Below are 20,929 nucleotides of genomic sequence, written 5' to 3' on the forward strand. Positions count from 1 at the left end.
CCTAGGCGTGCAATTGTGCACTTGTTTCGTGAGATGATGGATACCCCACTGGTGGCAGCCCTGAAGATGGTTTTCGGCGGTTTCCCATTTTCACACCAGGCAAACGCTGGGGCTGTACCTTAATTAAGGCCACGGCCGCTTCGTTCCCACTCCTAGCCCTTCCCTGTCCCATCGTCGCCATAAGACCGTCGGTGCGACATAAAGCAAATTAAAGAGAAAAAAGACTAATCCCCTAACTGGAGGGTTAGGGTATCATCAACGTTACTCTGATTCGTCTTCTTAGGCCTTTTCGTACAGAGTGTCGTAAACCCCACTGGTAAAGCTTAAAGTTCATTTGACCACAATACCTTGTAGATATACCTTTTATTTTCATTAAGAATGTGGCATGTACACTCGAAATCTTCAGTACTCGTATCTCCTGGCCAGAAATATTCATTTCAGGCATGAAATCAGTATAGCCCTCAGAACCACCCAGTACCTGCTGAAATGAAATGTCGTATGGCTTTTAGTGCCGGGATATCCCAGGACGGGTTCGGCTCGCCAGATGCAGATCTTTCTATTCGACGCCTGTAGGCGACCTGTGCGTCGTGATGAGGATGAAATGATGATGAAGACAACACATACACCCAGCCCCCGTGCCGTAGGAATTAACCAATTAAGGTTAAAATCCCCGACCCGGCCGGGAATCGAACCCGGGACCCTCTGAACCGAAGGCCAGTACGCTGACCGTTCAGACGAGTCGGACAGTACCTGCTTACACTCTCTCTCTCTCTCTCTCTCTCTCTCTCTCTCTCTCTCATTGGTCACATCCACCAGACGCGTTAACACATGCACACATCTGAAGAGTGAGGGGGAGGTGGAGACAACGGAAGTACGAGGATATCTAGCATGAACCAGACACGCGCGGAGGGGAAGGTACTTGCTTCGCCGCCTGCCCACACGTCCCACTGGCTCGAAAATGAAAGGAGAGAAAAATGAAGGGAGGAACCACACGCCCCCTTCAAGGCAACAGACGTAATGTGTATGTCAACTCATTGAGGATAAAATTCTCCAGATTCTTTGTAATTCTAGTGTGCAAGGTCTGGCTAAAATGTTAGCGGTCTCGACTGTGACATCATTATCAAATGGCATCGCGCCCAACCACTGTAAGTAAGAATGACCCTTATGTTCGTCAATATAGGCCCTGTTAAATACTACTACTACTACTACTACTACTACTACTACTACTAATGAAAATGAAAACCTACAACCTGTTTTCCAGTCTTAGAGCGGGTCAGGGATGTAATGAATGAAACATATATAGGCTAGTATTACAATGGGTTCGCCACTCCCAAGGTGATTATTAATGACTGATAGATGCAATGAAATGATAATGGAGAGTGTTGCTGGAATGAAAGATGACAGGGAAAACCGGAGTACCCGGAGGAAAACGTGTCCCGCCTCCGCTTTGTCCAGCACAAATCTCACATGGAGTGACCGGGATTTGAACCACGATATCCAGCGGTGAGAGGCCGACGCGCTGCCGTCTGAGCCACGGAGGCTCTACTACTACTACTACTACTACTACTACTAATAATAATAATAATAATAATAATAATAATAATAATAATAATAACAACTGTTATTCTCAAAAACCAAAGTAAAAATAACCTGGCATTAATTAACTATGATTATCAGAGGCGCAAGGGCGTTTGAAAAACCGTTCCTATGAAGTTAATGTCAGCACTGATCAAACAATTAAATGTCATATATTGGGGTGGGATTATATCATACACATTTCATCGCAATTAAATTACAGTTAATTCATTGTTTCCTTGATTAGGAAAAGCTAGTATAGTAAGAACGTTTAGCCATAGAAACATGTTAATCAATTCCAGAAAGAAATGGAGTTGGGAGTGGCTTCTGAGTGCGCAACTTCGCAAGCCACACCTCCTGGAAGACGAACACATGTGACATTGTCTTGGTTACCTCTCCTTCATTCTCAGGGTTGGCCATAATCTTCGCCCAAACGTTACCTGTTTCCTTTTCCACCCGGAATTCTTGTGAACGCGATTGCACGTTGCTAGCCTTCCTTCGAAGGAGTTCTGTGTTTTATTCCTGTGGGACTAGCTGCGAATGGTTAATTCTTATACTTCAGTGGCTGAGTGTTTGTTTCGTTTCTACAATTCTCTGCACATCACACATAGCACATTCGCCAATCACGTATACACCCAGTACCCCACTTGGAGGGTCTGCCTAAGATGGGCTGTGCCAGGAATACAATAGCCATATTATTATTCACATAGTATAACACAACAACAATTCAGGTATTAGTTATTTCTATAAATAGGAACCAAATATTAATGACTCTTAAATAATTGATCTATTGATGCATCTAATGCAGACGGAAAATATTTTAAAGAGGAATAAAAACTCGTTCTACAATTCCTGACCATTCATGTTTGACTGCACTATTCTGAATCTTCCTTTCAGTATTTATAATTGACTTCTCTGTAGTACCATAACGAAATCTATAAGACTACATATTCGAGTTTTCTTCACTATCTCCCTGAAAGTGAAAATGTTAACGTAGATATACTTTTTTCATTCTGTCTTTAAAGTTGTAAAACTTAGAACACTGTACCTGCATGCACACACTCGTAGATGCAGCATCCGGGCCCCAAGAAGCAGACCACGATGAGAAGCACCACAAGAACAATAGAGGCACCTACCGCCATCACCATGAACTTGCCCCATATGCCCAGCTCCAGCGTCATCCTATCACCCAGATCTATGAAAAAGAATAATTTGATCCTAAAATGTCAGAAAATTTTCAAACAAGTAACATTCATCATGTTCTATGAACAAGAGATAAAGAGCTCTACATACCACTTAATGAACTACATCGTATGGATTATAGATAGGTAAATGCAAAAATAGTTATGGTTAGGTAATTACACCTGAATGAACTGACAGCTGGTGATCTTCTGGATGTCAAGAGGGTAGTGAAATCTTCACCATGATGTACAGCTGATGGAGTGAACAGCTCCTATCCCCGGAGTCGTCCGCACCTTTAGAAAACAAAATCTTTATGAAAAATAACAACATTGTCTCTAGTGGAAATAACTTATTACTAAACATGAACCGTTATAGGACCAGTATAATTAAGATTAGTGCACCTAAAAGACCAGCTGTTCACCATCTGGTGTGGTGAAAATGACCAAGGCATATTTGGAAATTCACATTTCATACAGTTTACTTCAACAAAGATTGTATTTAATATTTCGACATAAGTTTTATCTCTAATGCCAATTTTTCATAGAAAATCCATAAAAAGAAATGTTTTGAAAAGAAGCTGAATTTGGAACACGTTTTAGGTTGATCCTATCGACGAAATATCACCAGGAAATATATTTAGCCCGTGCAACCATTGGTGATATATCGCCAATCGACCCTCTCCGGAGGCATTGACAAAACATTGTCACCTGTTCCTATAAAGATTAATGAAACAGTACAATGTGTATTTTAACAGTCTCCAAACTGGCAATTGGAGATAATGTTGCGGGAATCTCATCATGTCACGCAGGCACAGTACGAGCGCTGTGCACGCGGCAGTTATTGTCAATGGGGAAGGCAGCGACCTGCCCTACAGCATGCATCTCCGTGATGCACGCCATATGTGTCTGTAGGGCAACACTGAGAATGTCGAGTTTCAAGATTTCAGTCAGCTGTGCAATAGAACCCAGTTCATGGTATGAAGATGATTATACTGACATAAAGTCCCATTAACTACTTTTATGGTTTACGGAGGCACCGAGTTCTCGTAATTCTTTTACGTGCCAGTAAATCTGCTGACATGTGATCTTCAAACATCAGCGGATTGGGCTTGGATTGAATTCGCCAACTTGAGCTCAGAGGGCCAGCGCTCTACCTTCAGAAATACTCTTCCGGGTAATGTATGAAGAATATCCCTAGCCACGACAGATTGTCGTCCAGCTCGAACAACACATGTAACACAGTCCAAATAGCAGGCTTCTGTGGATCTACGGTGCACTCGCCGCCTCACATGTTTTCCAGTCCTCTAGAAGGAAGTTTGGATTTCGGTCAGTTCATTCACAGTGTGCAGCTTTCGGTCGGTGCACTCACCGCCTCACATGTTTTCCAATCCTCTGGAAGGAAGTTTGGATTTCGGTCAGTTCATTCACAGTGTGCAGCTATCGGTAAGGGTCTCTTCTGAGAGACTGGGATGTGTATTACACCCGTCCCTACTTCCTTTTATTAACTTCGCTACAAAACGGCATCATTCTGGACACTTCCCCTCACTCAAAATTGAATTCTCCCTTTTCCTGGAGTCCAGGGAACGAAGTAGTACGGCACTCAGGCAACAAGTTATCCTATACGCTGATTAAGACTATCCCGGACAAAATCCGTTCGTATGTTTAGCGGCTATCATTAAGTACCTCTCCCCTTCCTTCTCATGATGCCAGGGTAATCCCCGATCTGAAGTAGCTGTAGAAAGAATAACCACATGGCACCTGGAAATTTCTGTGGTTATATAACAGGATGTCTCTTCTTCCGTAGGAAATTATCGTCATAAAGGACGTCTCAAACCCTTATAAAATACACTGATAATGCGTCGCTCTTTTGAAGTTATGTTCGATGACTAATAAATAAAATCCTTCACTTGCGCGGTCTGAGAAACGAAGAGGGCTGTGCTGTTTTGGATTTCGATCACGAAAAATTTTACCCTTTACATATGACCTGTGGTCGAAATAGCTCTATCCCTCTTCTCTTTTTGGGATTCTCTCGTTCAGCTTCTTAGGAAACTTGGGACAGGCCGTCGTTTGACGCCTGTCTTTCCCGCGAACTCGCTCCCAGGTAACATGAAATACATGCTCTGTTTTTACCCTGTGATCCTCCCTTCATGTCTCTGTCGGGCACAGTATGTCCATGCATGCAGTTGTCTTCTCCATGTTCTTTCCGAAATGGTTGAGATGGACGTTCATTGAAGGTTTGGAGTAATTGCTGCCGGGTTTGACACCAGTTACTGTGGTAGTTATCAGGCGTACAAGATGATGGACAATCCTAGCAATGGGAACATGTTTTTCACCATTTATTACATAGATTACTTGAAGCTGCTGGAACGTTAGATTACTTCTTGTATACTCTCTAAACAGTTTGCCCTGATACATTTACAGACTGGATCACGTTATTATGACAATGTCATGACTGGTGCACTCTTCTCTTCAACTTCACTTTCAACAGCAAATTAGTATTCCTTCGACTAAATGAACTAGAACCGTACCTATACCTGCCCACACCTTGGTGTCATTGATTGTTACTTTGTCTGCACCTTGTAGTGTAGAAGTGAACTTGCAATAGACAAAACTGATACTGTTCAATTAGTGGGGTATCAAAGCTGCACTTGTAGTGTTGAAGGACGAGAGGAAACGACGTGAAAAATACCGACAATCAATACGGATAAAATATTATTTTAAAACGTGGCGCGTTGAAATAATGAAGGAAAGGGAATTAAATAACAACGTTCTGTTTCAGAACTTTACAACAATGTCTACAACAAATTTCTACATGTTTTTGGGAATGGTGGAGCCAAAGATAGCGAAAGAAGCGATACCAGTTGAGCTCAATCCTTTCCATTATTGTACCCTCCATAAATAAGAACACAAGCGTTTAATTTTGTTTTCCCACAGTTTTGACAGTCATGCCATACTTCGTGGCCAAAGCACAATAAATATCAAATCTCTTCATTTTGTGTGTATAACTTTTGTCTGTTATGTTCCATAAGACAGTATGATGTCTCTAACCTTTAATAAACTCCTGGCCGAGCTCGATAGCTGCAGTCGCTTAAGTGCGGTCAGTATCCAGTATTCGGGAAATAGTGGGTTCGAACCACACTGTCGGCAGCCCTGAAGGTGGTTTTCCATGGTTTTCCATTTTCACGCCAGGAAAATGCTGGGACTGTAACTTAATTAAGGCCACGGACGCTTCCTTCCTATTCCTAGGCATTTCCTATCCCATCGTCGCCATAAGACCTATCTGTGTCGGTGCGACGTAAAACAAATTGCCAAAAAAAAAAAAAACTCCTGCACTACTTCTGATGTCATAGTTAAAATAAAATCTTAGGTATAAATTTGCTCGTAAAGTTGCACGAAATATCCACTACTAATGGTAACATGTGCCATCGTGCTCTACTACGTACGCCACTTAAAATGACTTATGAGATGCATCGAGCATTCGTCACATGCATCAGATTCATGCATCTAGCGCAACTAAAGGCGCATCAGTCTAGACATAACCATTCTCTTTGTGTTGATACATCCACACAGGATGGCTCCTTTTTCCCCCACTCTCTCACAACTGACTTGCGATTCATTTGGTGACCTGTTTGATCGCAAATGGAGCACATATTCTCTGCAGGAACTGTACAAGACTTATGGCAGAAGTAGCTGCTCGTTCTCACGCTTTATTACTGTCAGGAAGCCATCTGGGTTGTAAAATCCGTGTAAATTATACTAAAGTATTCCATATTTTGTACGGAGAACTTAAGTTAAAATTGAAGACTAAATTTACTACCTAGTTCAGGGCCTCTCAGGGCCACCAGGCGCATGCACTGTGTACGGTGCAAAAGACGACTTCGCTTGGCTGACCAGAGTGCAGATCCGCCACTCTTCGATTTGGAACAATAGCGCTGTCTCTCTTTTGCCCCACACCTTTCTCGCTCGCTCCCCTGTCTCCCTCTTTTTCACTTGCTCCGTAGCGCTCCAAATCCGAGCTGAGTTGAGCCGAGTTAAGCCGAGCTTAGCCGAGTAGCCCAGAGACGAAGCGTTGGTCCGAGCTGAGCCGAGCGGGACCGATGCACTGTGCACAGGAACTTTGCGCCGCTGTTTGCACGCGTGAGATTTTGGGCGTTTGAGAGGCCTGACCTAGTTGAATGAATTGAATTTTCTTCCTACCTATAACAGAATGAGACTAAGAATAAGAATAAGAATTAGAGTGTTATTCTTTATCCAGTTCAAACGCAGTGTTTCCAGAAGAAGACATAAAACCGACTGCCCCAGTCGGATCTAACTGGCAACTTTGAGATCATGAGTCGGAGGTTATACCACTGATCCACCGAGGCGGCTGTTAATGAAACTAAAATTAAAATTGACTGATAATGTAATCCAGATCACTGAGTATTCGAAATTTTCGTGCGAGCAATAAAATTATGATTAATGTTCCTGAAATATTTTTTATAATACGCCGTTACGAGTTGTATTGAACTTCAACGGCGACTGTTGACAACGTATGCGTAATATATTTGAAGGTATAATGCTGCTGTTAATTAGATGTAAACCCATCGCATATCTATCTCTTGGTTCCGTTTCTTGATACAGGGTGGGGGACGAGGTGAGATGAATTCAAATGATATGTTTTCTGATGCCCTTCCTGACGCCACCCTCAGTTGAGGAGCCAATGAAAGTGAAATGAATGATAGTGAATGAAATTGGGTGAGGAGGTGCAATGAATCAGCTGGGCCTGTGAATAGGAACTGTCCCGGCATTTACCCAGAAGTGAAAATGGGAAACCACTGCAAAGCAATCTCAGGGCAGCCGACGCTGGGGCTCGAACCCACGCGTATCCCGAATGCAGAGCTTGCCTCCATAGCCGTAGCGCGTTAAAACGCACGGCCAGTCCACTCGGTAAGATACAAACCCATTATATACATTCCGGACGATATGGTGATATGGTCTTCCTGAAAGGAGCTATACCACCTCAGGGAATACTCCCTCGCTCACTCTATGGGTAAGGAGGCACCTCCTTCACGAATACGTACCGGCATTGTCCGTCACTTGACGAGTTTCCTTTTATCAAAGTGTACGATAAGAAGGGAAACAGATAAAAACTTGTTTCTGTGTTGTTCTATGTTGAAAGTTGACAAGTGGAACAGCCTAGTGCGGTTAATGTCTATACAACACGTCCTACTTTACTTAAACGATCACATTTCTTCATTTACATAAACAAGGTTCTCACCTTCAACCGGATCTCGTCTAAATAAGAATTCATATCATCCTTTAGTGAGAGGAAAGTCAAGCTGTCCCTATTATACAGAAGGAGCGTTCCCATTGTGATTATTTATTTATTTTTTTTTTTTTTTTTTGCTAGTTGCTTTACGTCGCCCCGACACAGATAGGTCTTATGGCGACGATGGGACAGGGAAGGGCTAGGAGTGGGAAGGAAGCGGCCGTGGCCTTAATTAAGGTACAGCCCCAGCATTTGCCTGGTGTGAAAATGGGAAACCACGGAAAACCATTTTCAGGGCTGCCGACAGCGGCCATTGTGATTAGAACTCTAAATTAGGTCTACGTAATTGTTCTCATTTCATTAACTGGAAAATGAGGAGGGGAGATGATGCATATAATAAAGAATACTTGCATATTAAACATACACTCAAGGTGTAGGAAAGTCTGGCTTCTTCGCTTTAATTGTTACCGAGCTCGATAGCTGCAGTCGCTAAAGTGCGGCCAGTATTCGGGAGATAGTAGGTTCGAACCCCACTGTCGGCAGCCCTGAAAATGGTTTTCCGTGGTTTCCTATTTTCACACCAGGCAAATGCTGGGGCTGTACCTTAATTAAGGCCACGGCCGCTTCCTTCCCACTCCAGCCCCTTCCTGTCCCATCGTCGCCATAAGACCTATCTGTGTCGGTGCAACGTAAAGCAACTAGCAAAAAAAAAAAGAAAAGCTTTAATTGTTAGCGTAGAGGCTTTCGGTTCGGAGGGCGCCAGGTTCCATTCCCGGTCGGGCCTTCCGTTTTAACCGTATCTCGTTAATTCCAGTATCTCGGGGCTGGGTGTTTTGTCACGAGTGACGAATCATAGATCATAATTAGAGTCACTCTTCGAAGCAGGTGATTTCAATAAATCACGAGTACCTCATGTTCTTCAGCCTAATCAACGAGAGCAATGCCACAGATAACATTATCTGTGTATTTTCAACTTTCATTATGGCTGTTTAAATCTCCTGCATGGATATTGGAAGGATTTGCAGTCGAAATCCTTGTAGTTGGTCAAGGGACTGTAGGTGGTTTATAGATATGGCTTATTGTTTTTTATAATCTCCTTTACGTCGCACCAACGCGGATAAGTCTTCTGGTGACGATGAGTTAGGAGTGGAAAGGGACCGTGGTCTTAATTAAGGTACAGCTCCAGCATTTGCCTGGTGTAAAAATGGGAAACCACGGAAACCATCTTCAGGGCTGCCGACAGTGGTGTTCGAACCCACTATCTACCAATGCAAGCGAATAGCTACGCGACCCAAACCACACAGCCACTTTCTCGATACATCCTAAATTGAAGAAATGTGGTAAACATATTGCAGGTCGTTGCGAGTGTATGTTACAACTCCGTACACACTACTATAAGTAGCCCTGATTTCTGCCTCTCTTCTCAAGTTCTTCCTCGTCAGTGGTGTGAATTGCTTTCACGAGGGCCAAGTCAACATTGCTCTCACGTAGAATTCCTGATAGGTGGTCACATTTGGATCGATGCATATTTCCTCGACATGGGCTCTAAAAGGCCCCGGCAGGAACAGAATCGTTCTGCATGTTTCGATTTTTTTTTTCCAGCAGATATTTATGGACAGTTTGGCTGCCTAATGTTGTTGATCTTCAGTTCAGTACTGGAATATCTAATCCAAGTTCCAACGCAGGAACATCACGTGCAGGAATCAGCGTCGCCCTCAAGTTAGTTTGTATTTTGTATTTATCCCTCGTAAGAGCGTATTTGCGAGAAGCAAACTGTGACTGTGAACGGCAATATCCATTCCTTGTAAGGTACTAATACCTCAGATTAAATGATAAATGATAAAATAAATACTTTTAAATAATTGGACGGCATTACCTGCCCTACCCGTTGGCAATGGGTCATTTTGGTGATAAATGGATGATTTATTATAGGAAATCGCTTCAACTGGAGGTAGGCTATCTATATAACAGGTCAGGTGTTCTCGGAGAATGGCGTTCCTACTGGTCTTAATAAACATTGCCTGATCAAAAAAATTAAGCACCCAGGAGTGGTTGGAGCCTTAGTGGCTCAGGCGACAGCGCGCCGGCCTCTCATCACTGGGTTTCGTGGTCTCCCGGTCGCTCCTTGTGAGATTTGTGCTGGACAAAGCGGAGGCGGGACAGGTTCTTCTCCGGGTATTCCGGTTTTCCCTGTCGTATTTCATTCCAGCAACACTCTCGATTACCATTTCATTTAATCTGACATTCATTAATCATTGCCCAAGAGAAGTGTGACAGGCTTCGGCAGCCGGCACAATTTCTATCGTCGCCGCTAGATGGGGTTTCATTCATTCCATTCCTGACGGTGGCGTGCCAGATGCGACCGTGCCGCATGCGACCCGTGCCACTGGCGACCGCATAATCTGTAACCGTGCCGGATGCGACCGGCGTTGACAAGCAAATTGTCATTTGATAAGTTGTGTCATCACCCAAGATAAGGTAAGCTAAACGAAGTGCAATGCTATTTCAATAAGTCCTATAAGCAGTTACTGCCCCTACTTTATATAACACTTCTGGGGGAAACTCGTTTTACAACACGAAACATGGTGATGCGTTTACGTCTTTTCCCACCGGGCGAGTTGGCCATGCGGTTAGAGGCGCGCGGCCCTGAGCTTGCATCCGAGAGATAGTGAGTTCGAATCCCACTGTCTGCAACCCTGAAGATGGTTTTCCGTGGTTTCCCATTTTCACACCAGGCACTTTAATTAAGAGCAGGGCCGCTTCCTTCCCATTCCTAGCCCTTTCCTATCCCATCGTCGCCTTAAGACCTGTCTGTGTCGGTGCAACGTAATGCCACTAGCAATAAAAAAGATCCTAATTCTCTGAAATTATTTACGACTTGGGCCTACTTATTTATCGTGTCCTATTAGTGCCGGGAGTGTCCGAGGACGTGTTCGGCTTGCCTGGTGCAGGTCTTTCTACCTGACTCCCTTGGGCGGCCTGCGCGTCTGGATGTGGGATTATGATAATGAAGTAGGGGCAGATGAAACCCGGTTTCGGCAAGTAGCCTACTCCTATCGAATAATACCAAGGAGTCTGCTCAATACTTTACGTCGCCATCCGACGGCCGAATCACCATCAACAGCATCATATCAGCTCACTCCATTTGAACACTGCGAAAAGGTTTGGATTTGAATCCCGGCTTTTGGCATGCAATCTAGTGATTTGAAACTGTCTACCACCAACTTTCCTACCCTGCCGGCCAACATTCTGATGGTGAATTTTTTTTTTCATCCAGGCTAAGTGGCTCAGACGGTTGAGATGCTGGTCTTCCGACTCCAACTTGGCAGGTTCGATCCTGGCTCAGTCCGGTGGTATTTGAACGTGCTCAGATACGTCAACTTTGTGTCGGTGGATTTACTGGCACGTAAAATAAGTCCTGCGGGACTAAATTCCGGCACCTCGGCGTCTCCTTAAACCATAAAAGTAGTTACTGGGACGTACAGCCAGCAACATTGTTATTTTTTTCTTTCGACCAATGGCATTCGTACCTGCTAACAACGGTGTCAGACCTGTATTTTATAAAAGACCAAGTTAGCTACTTATAAGCAATCTGCCACTTGGTGACAGCCCTTAATGCGGATCAATTGTAAGTGATTGATGGGTCGCATGCGGCACGGTGCTTATCCGCTCGGTCGCTATTGGCACGATAATGGCCGGGTCGCATCCGGCACGGTCGCATCTGGCACGTAACCTTCCTGACCCGGTCGAATGACTGGAAGCAGGCTGTGGATTTTCAGTTCCATTTCAAGGAGTGGTTGAAAGTGAATGAAACTGCATATACTGAAAAACCGTGTGCCTTTATTGAACTGATTACAATATGGGATGAAAGAGAGAAGGCCGTTGGCACTTACAGTGGAATGTTGACGCCAGGTCACTGGCGGCAATGCATGCCCTTATTCGGTTCGGAATTGTGTCAAACAGCCTTTGGATCTTCTCCTGAGGCAAGTTCGTCCATAGTTATTGCAGCTGTCCCTCCAGATCCCGCAGGATGGTACTGGGGCGGAGTCCCCTTCCAATGTCATCCCACACGTGTTCAATGATGGAGAGATTCGGGGATCTTGCTGGCCACGGGAGGAACTCAACATGCTTTAGGTAGTTCATAGATACACGTGCTGTGTGTGGAAGTGCATTATCTTGTTGGAACACTGTCCCAGGGTGCTGTGCCATAAGGGGTAGGAGGTGCGGACGCGGAATGACTGTAACATATCACTGTACAGTCAAAATCTGCCGAAGCACGATTAAAGGTGACCAGAACGCATATCCTATGACTCCCCACACTATGATGCTAGGGATTACACCTGTGTGTCTTTCCACAATATGGACAGGATCTGCCCTCTGCCCTCGACACCGCCAAACCCGCACACGATGTTGATCGGAGGTTATGGCAAAGCGTGACTCATCGCTGAACATGATGCGACGCCAATTGTCCTCTGGCCATGCCTCCCGGGCAAGGCAACGCAGGCGTTTGTGTTCTGGTGTCAATGGCAACCTATGAATGGAGCGGTAGGACCCCAATCCGGCGGATGAGAGTAGTCGAGACATTGTGCAGGAACTCACAGGATGTTGTAGAGTCTCCAGTTCGCGGATGGCAGGTGCCGAAGTTATTGGATCCCGCAATGCTTGGCGCACCATACGACGCGGTCGTTCCTCGGGGTGGTGTTTCTTGGTCCACCCGAACCTGCACGACGTGATTGGGTACCACCATGCACCCATTGAGTCCATCACCGGGCCTCTGTGACATCTAAATGGCCCACATGCCTGGTAATTGCGCGATACGACCAACCAGCCTCACGCAGTCCGACAATGCGGCCTCTGTCAAATGCTGTAACTTGGTGGATAGGCTGTCTGCGAGGCATCGCGAGTGCTTCATATTGCCATCACGAATGCACTCTAGTGGGCGTTCTATACATTACAGATCCTTGCAAATATAATCATTTTCTCACACATCAATGGTATGCGTGGGTCCATATTGAGGGATACCTACCTTCCTTACCTATCAGCAAAGCTCATGAGATCTGTCTCTTGGGTCGTTTCGGGTTCTTCGTCACTTGCTGAGGTAAAGGTAGGGTTCATTAATTCTAATCTATCTACTGGAATGAAAGGTCTATTTAAAATATTCCTATTTATTCAGGGAAATGAAGTAACTTACTATGTCAACGATGTCATAGTCAATTGTGTCCACTGGACACCACAATCATTTTTACATAAATGTCAGAACACTGGTGTGAGACTTTAACGTAACTGCCTGATGGGCAATCTTACTAGAAACCATTATCTCAATTATTAATCATTTAAGAAAGGAAAGTCTGGAAATCCTTAAATTCGGCTTCCATGTGAGACCACATGTACCATCATAGTGATTCGTTATGGTCCAGCCCTCGTAACACGAATTCTGGACTCTGGTTATAATTAAGGCCGTCCAATCGGTGTGTGCCACACAGTGGTTCTACGGCATGGACCCTTAATTGAATCGATGTGACCTGCGTCTATGTCATGGACCGACATCTAATCTTCTAAGTTACTTTAAAGTCATTGTGGATGATGACCGCAAGGAAATGATGCTACAATGGCATATGGCCCTAATCTAAGTCACTGAGGTTGATGACCCCCTGACCATCCAAGTTTCTAGGCTGAAGGCTAAACACAATTAAGTTACATCGGTTGATGACCAAAGTTTCCACTTTACTATCCCCAGCACATTCACTGCTCAATCAATCAAAGTTCAATAATTACAACAACAACAATGCTCACAAACTTTGTGGCAGTAAAATCCATTTCCTTCGGATATGTCCCCTTAATCGTTACTTTACATGTTAATATTCCCCAGAAAAACAAACTAAAATTTCCAGAATGCATCTCCCAGTTATTCGCTTGATTAAAGTTATTTCAAAATGCGGTTTCACTGAATTTAATAATTTAATAAATTTAAATGATTTATCGAAATGTTAAAGAACAGTAAATTTTATCTCCGCGGACTCTGGTTTCTTCACAACTTTCTACGCAGCTGTGATGTAAATTCAATATTGCGATGTTTATCTGGCTGGAAAAGAATTTGTTACATCATTCAGGTCCAGCTATATATCTCATCTCGTGATATCATGCTTAAAAATCTAATCTAATCCTAACCGTTATTAACACTTGGATATCCTAATAATCTACGTACAAACCAAACAACTCGCCATATAATTACGATGTCATATCTCGTCATTACCATTATGAATTTTGCACACCCCTCGCAGACAAATCGATCATCACGACCATCGCTCTATATTTTGGACAACCTTGAAATTGGGTTACTCTGTTCCTTATACTCAAAGTTCATGGTTTCGAATGTTCATTACGTCCCCAATTACAGTACTTCACAATACTTAGATCATTACCGGCTATGAAATTTCAACTAAATCCAGCATTTTAACGTTTTCCTGGCCGAGAATACAGTCTCAATACCAAGCCTGTCCCGTTAGATAGCTGAGGTGTCTCACCCCCCTCGCTCGCTTGGCAGTTACAGGAACCACCTGGTTTATTCACAGATGACTGACTTCTCAAATGTTCCCTTTAAACTCTGCCGACATAATTAAACAAATACGATATTCTAACCAACAAAATGCACAGATTATGCTTCAAGATGCCCACACTAATTATACGCGTCGCCAATTATACCGCTATGGATTTCTATGAATTTCTTTCCATTCCCAACATTATAAATATTCCTCGGGCTATCATATCCCGGCTTCAATGACAGGACTCTAACCTGATTCGCACATCTCATCTCAACTCATATAAAACACTCCTCGGGCTTCAGTGTCCCGGCTTCAATGACAGGTCCAACCTGATTCACAAAACTGACCTCTATTTCCCAGCTCCACAATTATCATCGACAAAGAACTGGAATAAAATCCTCACTAGAAATACCGACGTCTAATATCGCACAATGCATTAATCATGAATAACTTCGCATAAATGATATCGTATTTAATAACTTGATTTTACGAGAAATGACTGAAACATTCTACTAGATCTTTTTATTGTCAGTCAGACACAGTTTAAAATGGGCATAGGAAAACGTTTCTCTCCGTGACCAAATTCATCACCCTTGGCTCTCACCCGACAGCGCGCTTCCACTCGATTGAAAATGAGTGACCATGGATTATTATTATTAACGTCAAATTGCAGACAGAAGAATTTTACATCGAATGAACATCTTACATTGACATCACAAAATACAGGCAGTACACTCACACGGATGACGATCTACATTGGACGTGATATCACTTCAGAACCTTATTCAATAACTTTTTACAACATTATATGGCACTCGCAAGACTTCAAAATTTTATCCAAGTGGGAAATAAAACAAATGACTCTTTTAGTCGTACCCTCACATTTACAAAACTTAGTAGGGGTGACCACTGCGTCGTAAATCCCCATTCAAATACAAGAAATCACGAGACAGGATATAAGAGGTAGTAAGATGGAAAGCCACCTACCTCATGTCCACGCCAGTATTCGTCTTAGGGCTCACCTGTGACCCTGGCATTTATTTAGCCATCTTTACATTCATGGCTGTACATCTCATTATGTTTCTTCAGGTTTCCTGGAATAAAGCATAAAAAAAAAGAAATACCCTTCACTTGTTTGCGGAGCGCACACGATGGATTATAATTATTCCCGCACACGAATTACTTAATCACATTAGAATATTTCAGTACTTTGACCGTCCTATCTGATACACTTATTTCTCTCAAGAAAACTATCTCCCCATGGAGTCAAGACTTAGCCACACTGGCTAAAATCTGCAGTCGAACTCAGTCTACTTTCGTTGGTTTGATTTAGCAGAGCAGCTCAACAATTTTTCGTCCGCTTTGTATCACAAATGCCGGAGAAGGAAGCTTCGTCATGGCGTCCCTTCATATTTATAGCAGTTACCCCCTCTCTTCAGGTCTCTCCCTTTGCCGCCAAGAAAAATTTTATAAATTTTCTGACTTACCTAAACTGTAATTTCAAGAGTTTTGAAAGTGACTACATGCTTGCTACATTTCTGATGGTAGTGTTCATGGACATTTAAAAATTTTACGGGTTCGATTTGTGAGATGATTGACCTCCTTTGATAGGCACTATATTTTTTTGACTTGGCGTGGTCACGCCGTGTACACGCGCTTTGAAATAGTTCATAAAAATGAATTGAGATTCTTCCGCCGTCGACACGTGTGGTTGACGTCACGTACCCCAGAGCGTGGGACCGAAGGTAATCACCCCCTCGTCACGTGTCAAATCCATGCTATCAAGAATCCCACTTTTAGTTTAATTGTTATATAATGCATAATGTTCTTAGGGCACAAAGGTCATGGGTTCATATTTCCCCCAAGACACGAATTCCTTTCGCGCAGTGACAAGGAATTTCCTTTAAATACTCCAGATGGCGAAATTTCTAATTTTGACGTCTGATGAAACATGACCTTTGAATGTAAATTCCTTTCCTCTCTCTTCTGCAGTTGGTCATCTTCTGGTGTACGGATATTAGTTGATGCCTCCAGCTTCCTGGTAGTTCTCCACTGAATTTTCGACTGAGCTATTTATCCCTTCCTCGCCGTCAAAGTCTTCCTCGCTGTCAAAGTCTTCTTCCTCAGAACCTTCCTCAAATTCTCCCTGTTCTATCGAGATTTTCTCTGTAAGATTCCAATACCCCTCAAATGCTCTCAATATCACAGAGTCTGGGACTTGCCTGCATTCCCTACATCGTTTCAGTGGGTCATCCTGCTTTTCTTCGAGCGGTTCCACATCTTGATCCACCACTGATTCAATGAGGTTAACTTCCTGGTCCGCCATATCTTCAGGTTTGCGATAAACCTTCAAGTTGGCTGCATTGAAAATAGCCTCAGAGCGTCCATCTAACGACTGGATTTTATAGGAATTATTTCGGAAACTCTGGATGACTTTAAATGGACCCATATACAACGGTGCAAACTTCGCGTAATACTTGTCCTCAGGTTTTGAAAGAGCGGGTTTACGAACAAGCACATATTCGCCTTCTTTCAAGGGCCGATGAAATCTTTTATTTTTGACGCGTCTCAAACGTCGGTCAGCTTGCTGACGAAGATGCCTAGCTGTCTCTTCAATGCGCATCGCTTGAGTCGGCCGTGGGTCGCTCGGACACTTCACCACTGCGTGCCATGGTCTCAAAGGATAAATATCGGAATGAACCACATTTGGGACGCATCTTATAGATTCGTGGATTGTGTTGTTCACGCAATCTTCTATGATAGGTAACACATCCATCCATCTCCAATGCTCTTGAGCACAGAAGATCCGACAGAACTTCGCGATGACCTGCATAATTCGCTCTGACGGGTTTCCCTCAGGATGGCGAACTGAACTAAGAATATGTCGAATTTCAAGCCTTTGCAACTCCTGTTTAAATTGAGCTGAGGTAAATTGTGTGCCGTGGTCCGTTAATAAAAACATGGGCTTCCCCATAGCTGGAATTATGGTCCTATTTATAGCTCTCAATACCAATTTAGTGTTTGCTTTCTGTAACGGACATAACGATGTGAACTTAGAGAATACGTCCACGGTTACCAAGACGTATCTATTCCCTCTACGTGACTTGGGAAGGACTCCGTAAATATCCATCGCGAACAATTCACGAGGTTTAGCTGGTAAGAGAGGTATCGGTGCCTGTCGAATGAGATACGGGTTCGCCTTAACCCTCTGGCATGTGTCACATGTAATTACAAGGCTTCTCACGTCTTCTCGTAAATGAACCCAAGTGAACGTTTCCTGAAGGGTGGCGGTGACCTTGTCAATCCCACCATGACCGGTTATCCTATGGGCATGCCATATAAGACCCTTCCTAAGTGGTGGTGGTACCACAATTCGAGATTTAGTGTGATCCTTGTCTATGAATTTCAACAAGGTGTTGTCGACAAACAAATAGCTCTCAGCTAGCTTCTCAACTTCTCCACGTCCTGGGTCGTCATGTGGAAGTTCTCCCTTCAACAACGAAATTAACCTGCCACAGAACTGGTCCTGTCGTTGACATTCTGGTAATCGTGTCAGCTCATTTAGAAAGGTTCTATCTTCGTCAGTTAACTCCACGAAGTTCACCTCATGTTCGTTATCGTTTGGGTTTCGACTTAGGGCATCCGCCAGGACATTTGACATTCCTGAACAGTGCTCGATGGTCAGATCAAACTGCTGGATAAACAGTGCCCACCTAGCTACTCTCTCGCTAGCAACTACCGTCTTCATCACAAAGGTCAAGGCCTTGTGATCCGTCCTAATGGTTATAGGGAATCCAAAAATCATCTTTCTCCAGTGCTGTAGTGATTGAACAATTGCAAGCATTTCTAATTCAGTGACACTGTATTTTAGCTCGTGTTTCCTAAGTTTACGGCTAAAGAATGCCAAGTAGTTCTTCTTCTTGGGTTCTTCTCCTTCCTCTTGGTATAAAACTGCACCAATCCCTACGGTGGAAGCATCAGTTTGCAAGATAAAGGCCTTATCGAAATTCGGGTACCCTAGCTTCACACTTCTAGCTAACATCTCCTTAGTATCCCGAAAAGAAATCTCATGTTCCCTAGACCATTTCCATCGATTGTTCTTTACTAGCAAATCTTGCAATGGAGCTACAACCTCCGTATAATTTGGACAATGATCACTGAAAAATTGACTCATACCCAAGAACTGTCGGACGTTCTTCACCTTGATAGGCCTTGGAAAGTTGTCGATTGCCTGCAATTTCACTGGGTTAGGGCGTACTCCTTCACCATCAATGATGTGTCCTAAGAAGAGAACTTCCTCCTGTCCGAAATTTGATTTTTTCAAGTTGATCTTAAAACCAGCCACCCTGAGATTTTCGAGTAGCAACTCGAGATGATGAAGATTTTCCTCGAAATCCTTCGACGAAAGCAATATGTCATCGACATAGCGCGTAGTTATGGCCTTAACCTGTTCGGTGAGGTTGCGATCTAGGGCGCGTATGAGAGCTGCACCGGCGTTTTTTATTCCAAACGCGAGACGGTTAAAAACATACGTGTGCTGGTCATACAGGAATCCAGTAAACAATCTTGCCTTCTCATCGAGCATTATATGATGATACGACGAGGTCAGATCAATATTAGTGAAGCGGCGCTTGCCCCTAAACCTCCTAATAACTTCTTTGATGGGAGGAGCTCTATCATTTTCAGGGATTAGTCTGTCATTTACGACCCTTGCATCCAGGCATACCCTCAGGGACCCGTCGGGTTTCTGAACGGTAACTAAGGAATTAACGAATGGTGTATTTGCCTTGGAAATCAACCCACTTTCTTCCATCTCTTTAATAATTTTTCCAGCCTCCTGGCGATGTTTCTCCGGAATGGGATACGGCCTACGTTTGAACGGCTCCCAACTGTTTACAGCCAACACATATTTGAAATTTGGAATGCATCCTGGCTTTGAATCGAATACATCCTGATATTTGAGAAGTAGTTCCCTCAACTTCATCTTCTCTTCCGCCGTCCCTGGGCATTCTGATACTTTCTGATTTATTAAATCTTCTACAGCCTTTCCCAATTCAGTCTCGAGGACATCCCACTCTTCCCGGTTGACCTCTTCTATTCCCTGTTCTATCTCCTCTTCAGTCTCCTTAGAAACGGTAGTGAAATGGACTTCTTCCTCACATATTCTTCTCCCAGTCTGACCCAATGATTCTTCATTTAGAGCTACTAATTCCGGTCCGTCATCCTTCCTAAATTTCACCTCTCTCCTTCCTAAATCGATGACGGCATTACTTTCACAAATGAAGTCTGCTCCAAGAATAACATTATAGTGCAGCTTTGAAATTATGACAAAAGGATGCGAAAATGTCATGTCTCCTATCTGCAAATCCAAAAATGTCTGCGTTTTACAAATGGCAGTTTTGTCGGGAATGACTCCTCTAATTTTGATATTTGCTACAGGAATTTCTGGCAATTTCTTCCGAGTAGACAATTCGTTAAAGAAATTTTGTGAAATTAAGCTGATGCTGGCGCCTGTATCCAATAAACAGCTCACTTTAAAGTTGCATATCCTGACATTAATGATTGGTAGCTCTCTTATTTTCCTAACCTCCTGTCTGAGGTGGTCTTCCACTAATTCATCTGGTTGTATAATCCAGGAGTCAATCTGGGCTACTATCCAGCCGTCGCGAGAAACATATTCAGGCTGTGTGTGGGAATCCTGTCTCGTAACCACTACTGGAAATTTGGAGTTTTTTTTTCCGCTCATTTGACGAATTCAGATTTTCGTCGAAATGAGGCGCGTTAGGGTTTAATTCTCTATCCTGGTGGTAGGTTTTTCGGATAGCTCCAGTATGGGACATGTCTTGAGCTCCTACACAGTCAGTGTTGACTTCCCTTCGTTGGATGCTGTCCTTCCATTTGTCCTGTCCGGTACCTGACCTCAGCTCTCTCAAATACTGGTCCCCTTCTCTCCTTCTCTCTTCAGGCCCGTGCCAACGGTCAGAACGTCTGGAATTTTCGTAACCGTCCCCTCTTCTGTTGCCTTCATTCCCGCGTGGGTTCCTTCGTCTTAGGTCTGAGTTCCCCTGGTATCGACCCTGGTTTCTTCTCCATTGTTCTCGGCGTCTGTCCCACTCTTCGTGATGGTATCTGGGCTGTTCCCAGTTCTTCCTACCTTGGTATGGCCTGGTGTCGAACCGCTGCCCCTCATTCTCATATCTCGGTGCTCGTGAAACTTCCCTATCTGGCGCGCTCTCCTGGCTGTGATTTACGACATTCACCTGGGGCTCTGAATGCCTGACTATTCGCGGGGCTGATTGATGCGAATGGGTCTGGTCCAGCTGTCGCAATATCAATTCTGCCTGCATCGGGGTTTCGACCTTCGCAGCAATTAATATTCTCTG

General features: G+C 43.8%; 1 protein-coding gene across 2 annotated transcripts in view; it reads right to left on the minus strand.

The window, feature by feature from the left end:
* The window catches only part of LOC136866603 (synaptotagmin-5), a 147,959-nt gene that overhangs the window by 64,576 nt on the left and 62,454 nt on the right, over positions 1-20,929 (minus strand). Inside the window, exons 2-3 of one of the 2 annotated variants that reach the window (XM_067143729.2) lie at positions 2,954-3,050; positions 2,624-2,770 (exon numbers count right to left, since the gene is read on the minus strand). In XM_067143729.2, coding sequence (XP_066999830.2) covers positions 2,624-2,756 — 133 coding nt within the window. In that variant the 5' untranslated portion in view covers positions 2,757-2,770; positions 2,954-3,050. Of the gene's footprint in view, positions 1-2,623; positions 2,771-2,939; positions 3,051-20,929 lie in introns of both variants that reach the window. The other variant, XM_067143721.2, reaches the window with a different exon arrangement.

The sequence above is a fragment of the Anabrus simplex genome, chromosome 1, assembly GCF_040414725.1.
Source record: "Anabrus simplex isolate iqAnaSimp1 chromosome 1, ASM4041472v1, whole genome shotgun sequence".
NCBI classification, from domain to species: Eukaryota; Metazoa; Arthropoda; class Insecta; order Orthoptera; family Tettigoniidae; genus Anabrus; species Anabrus simplex.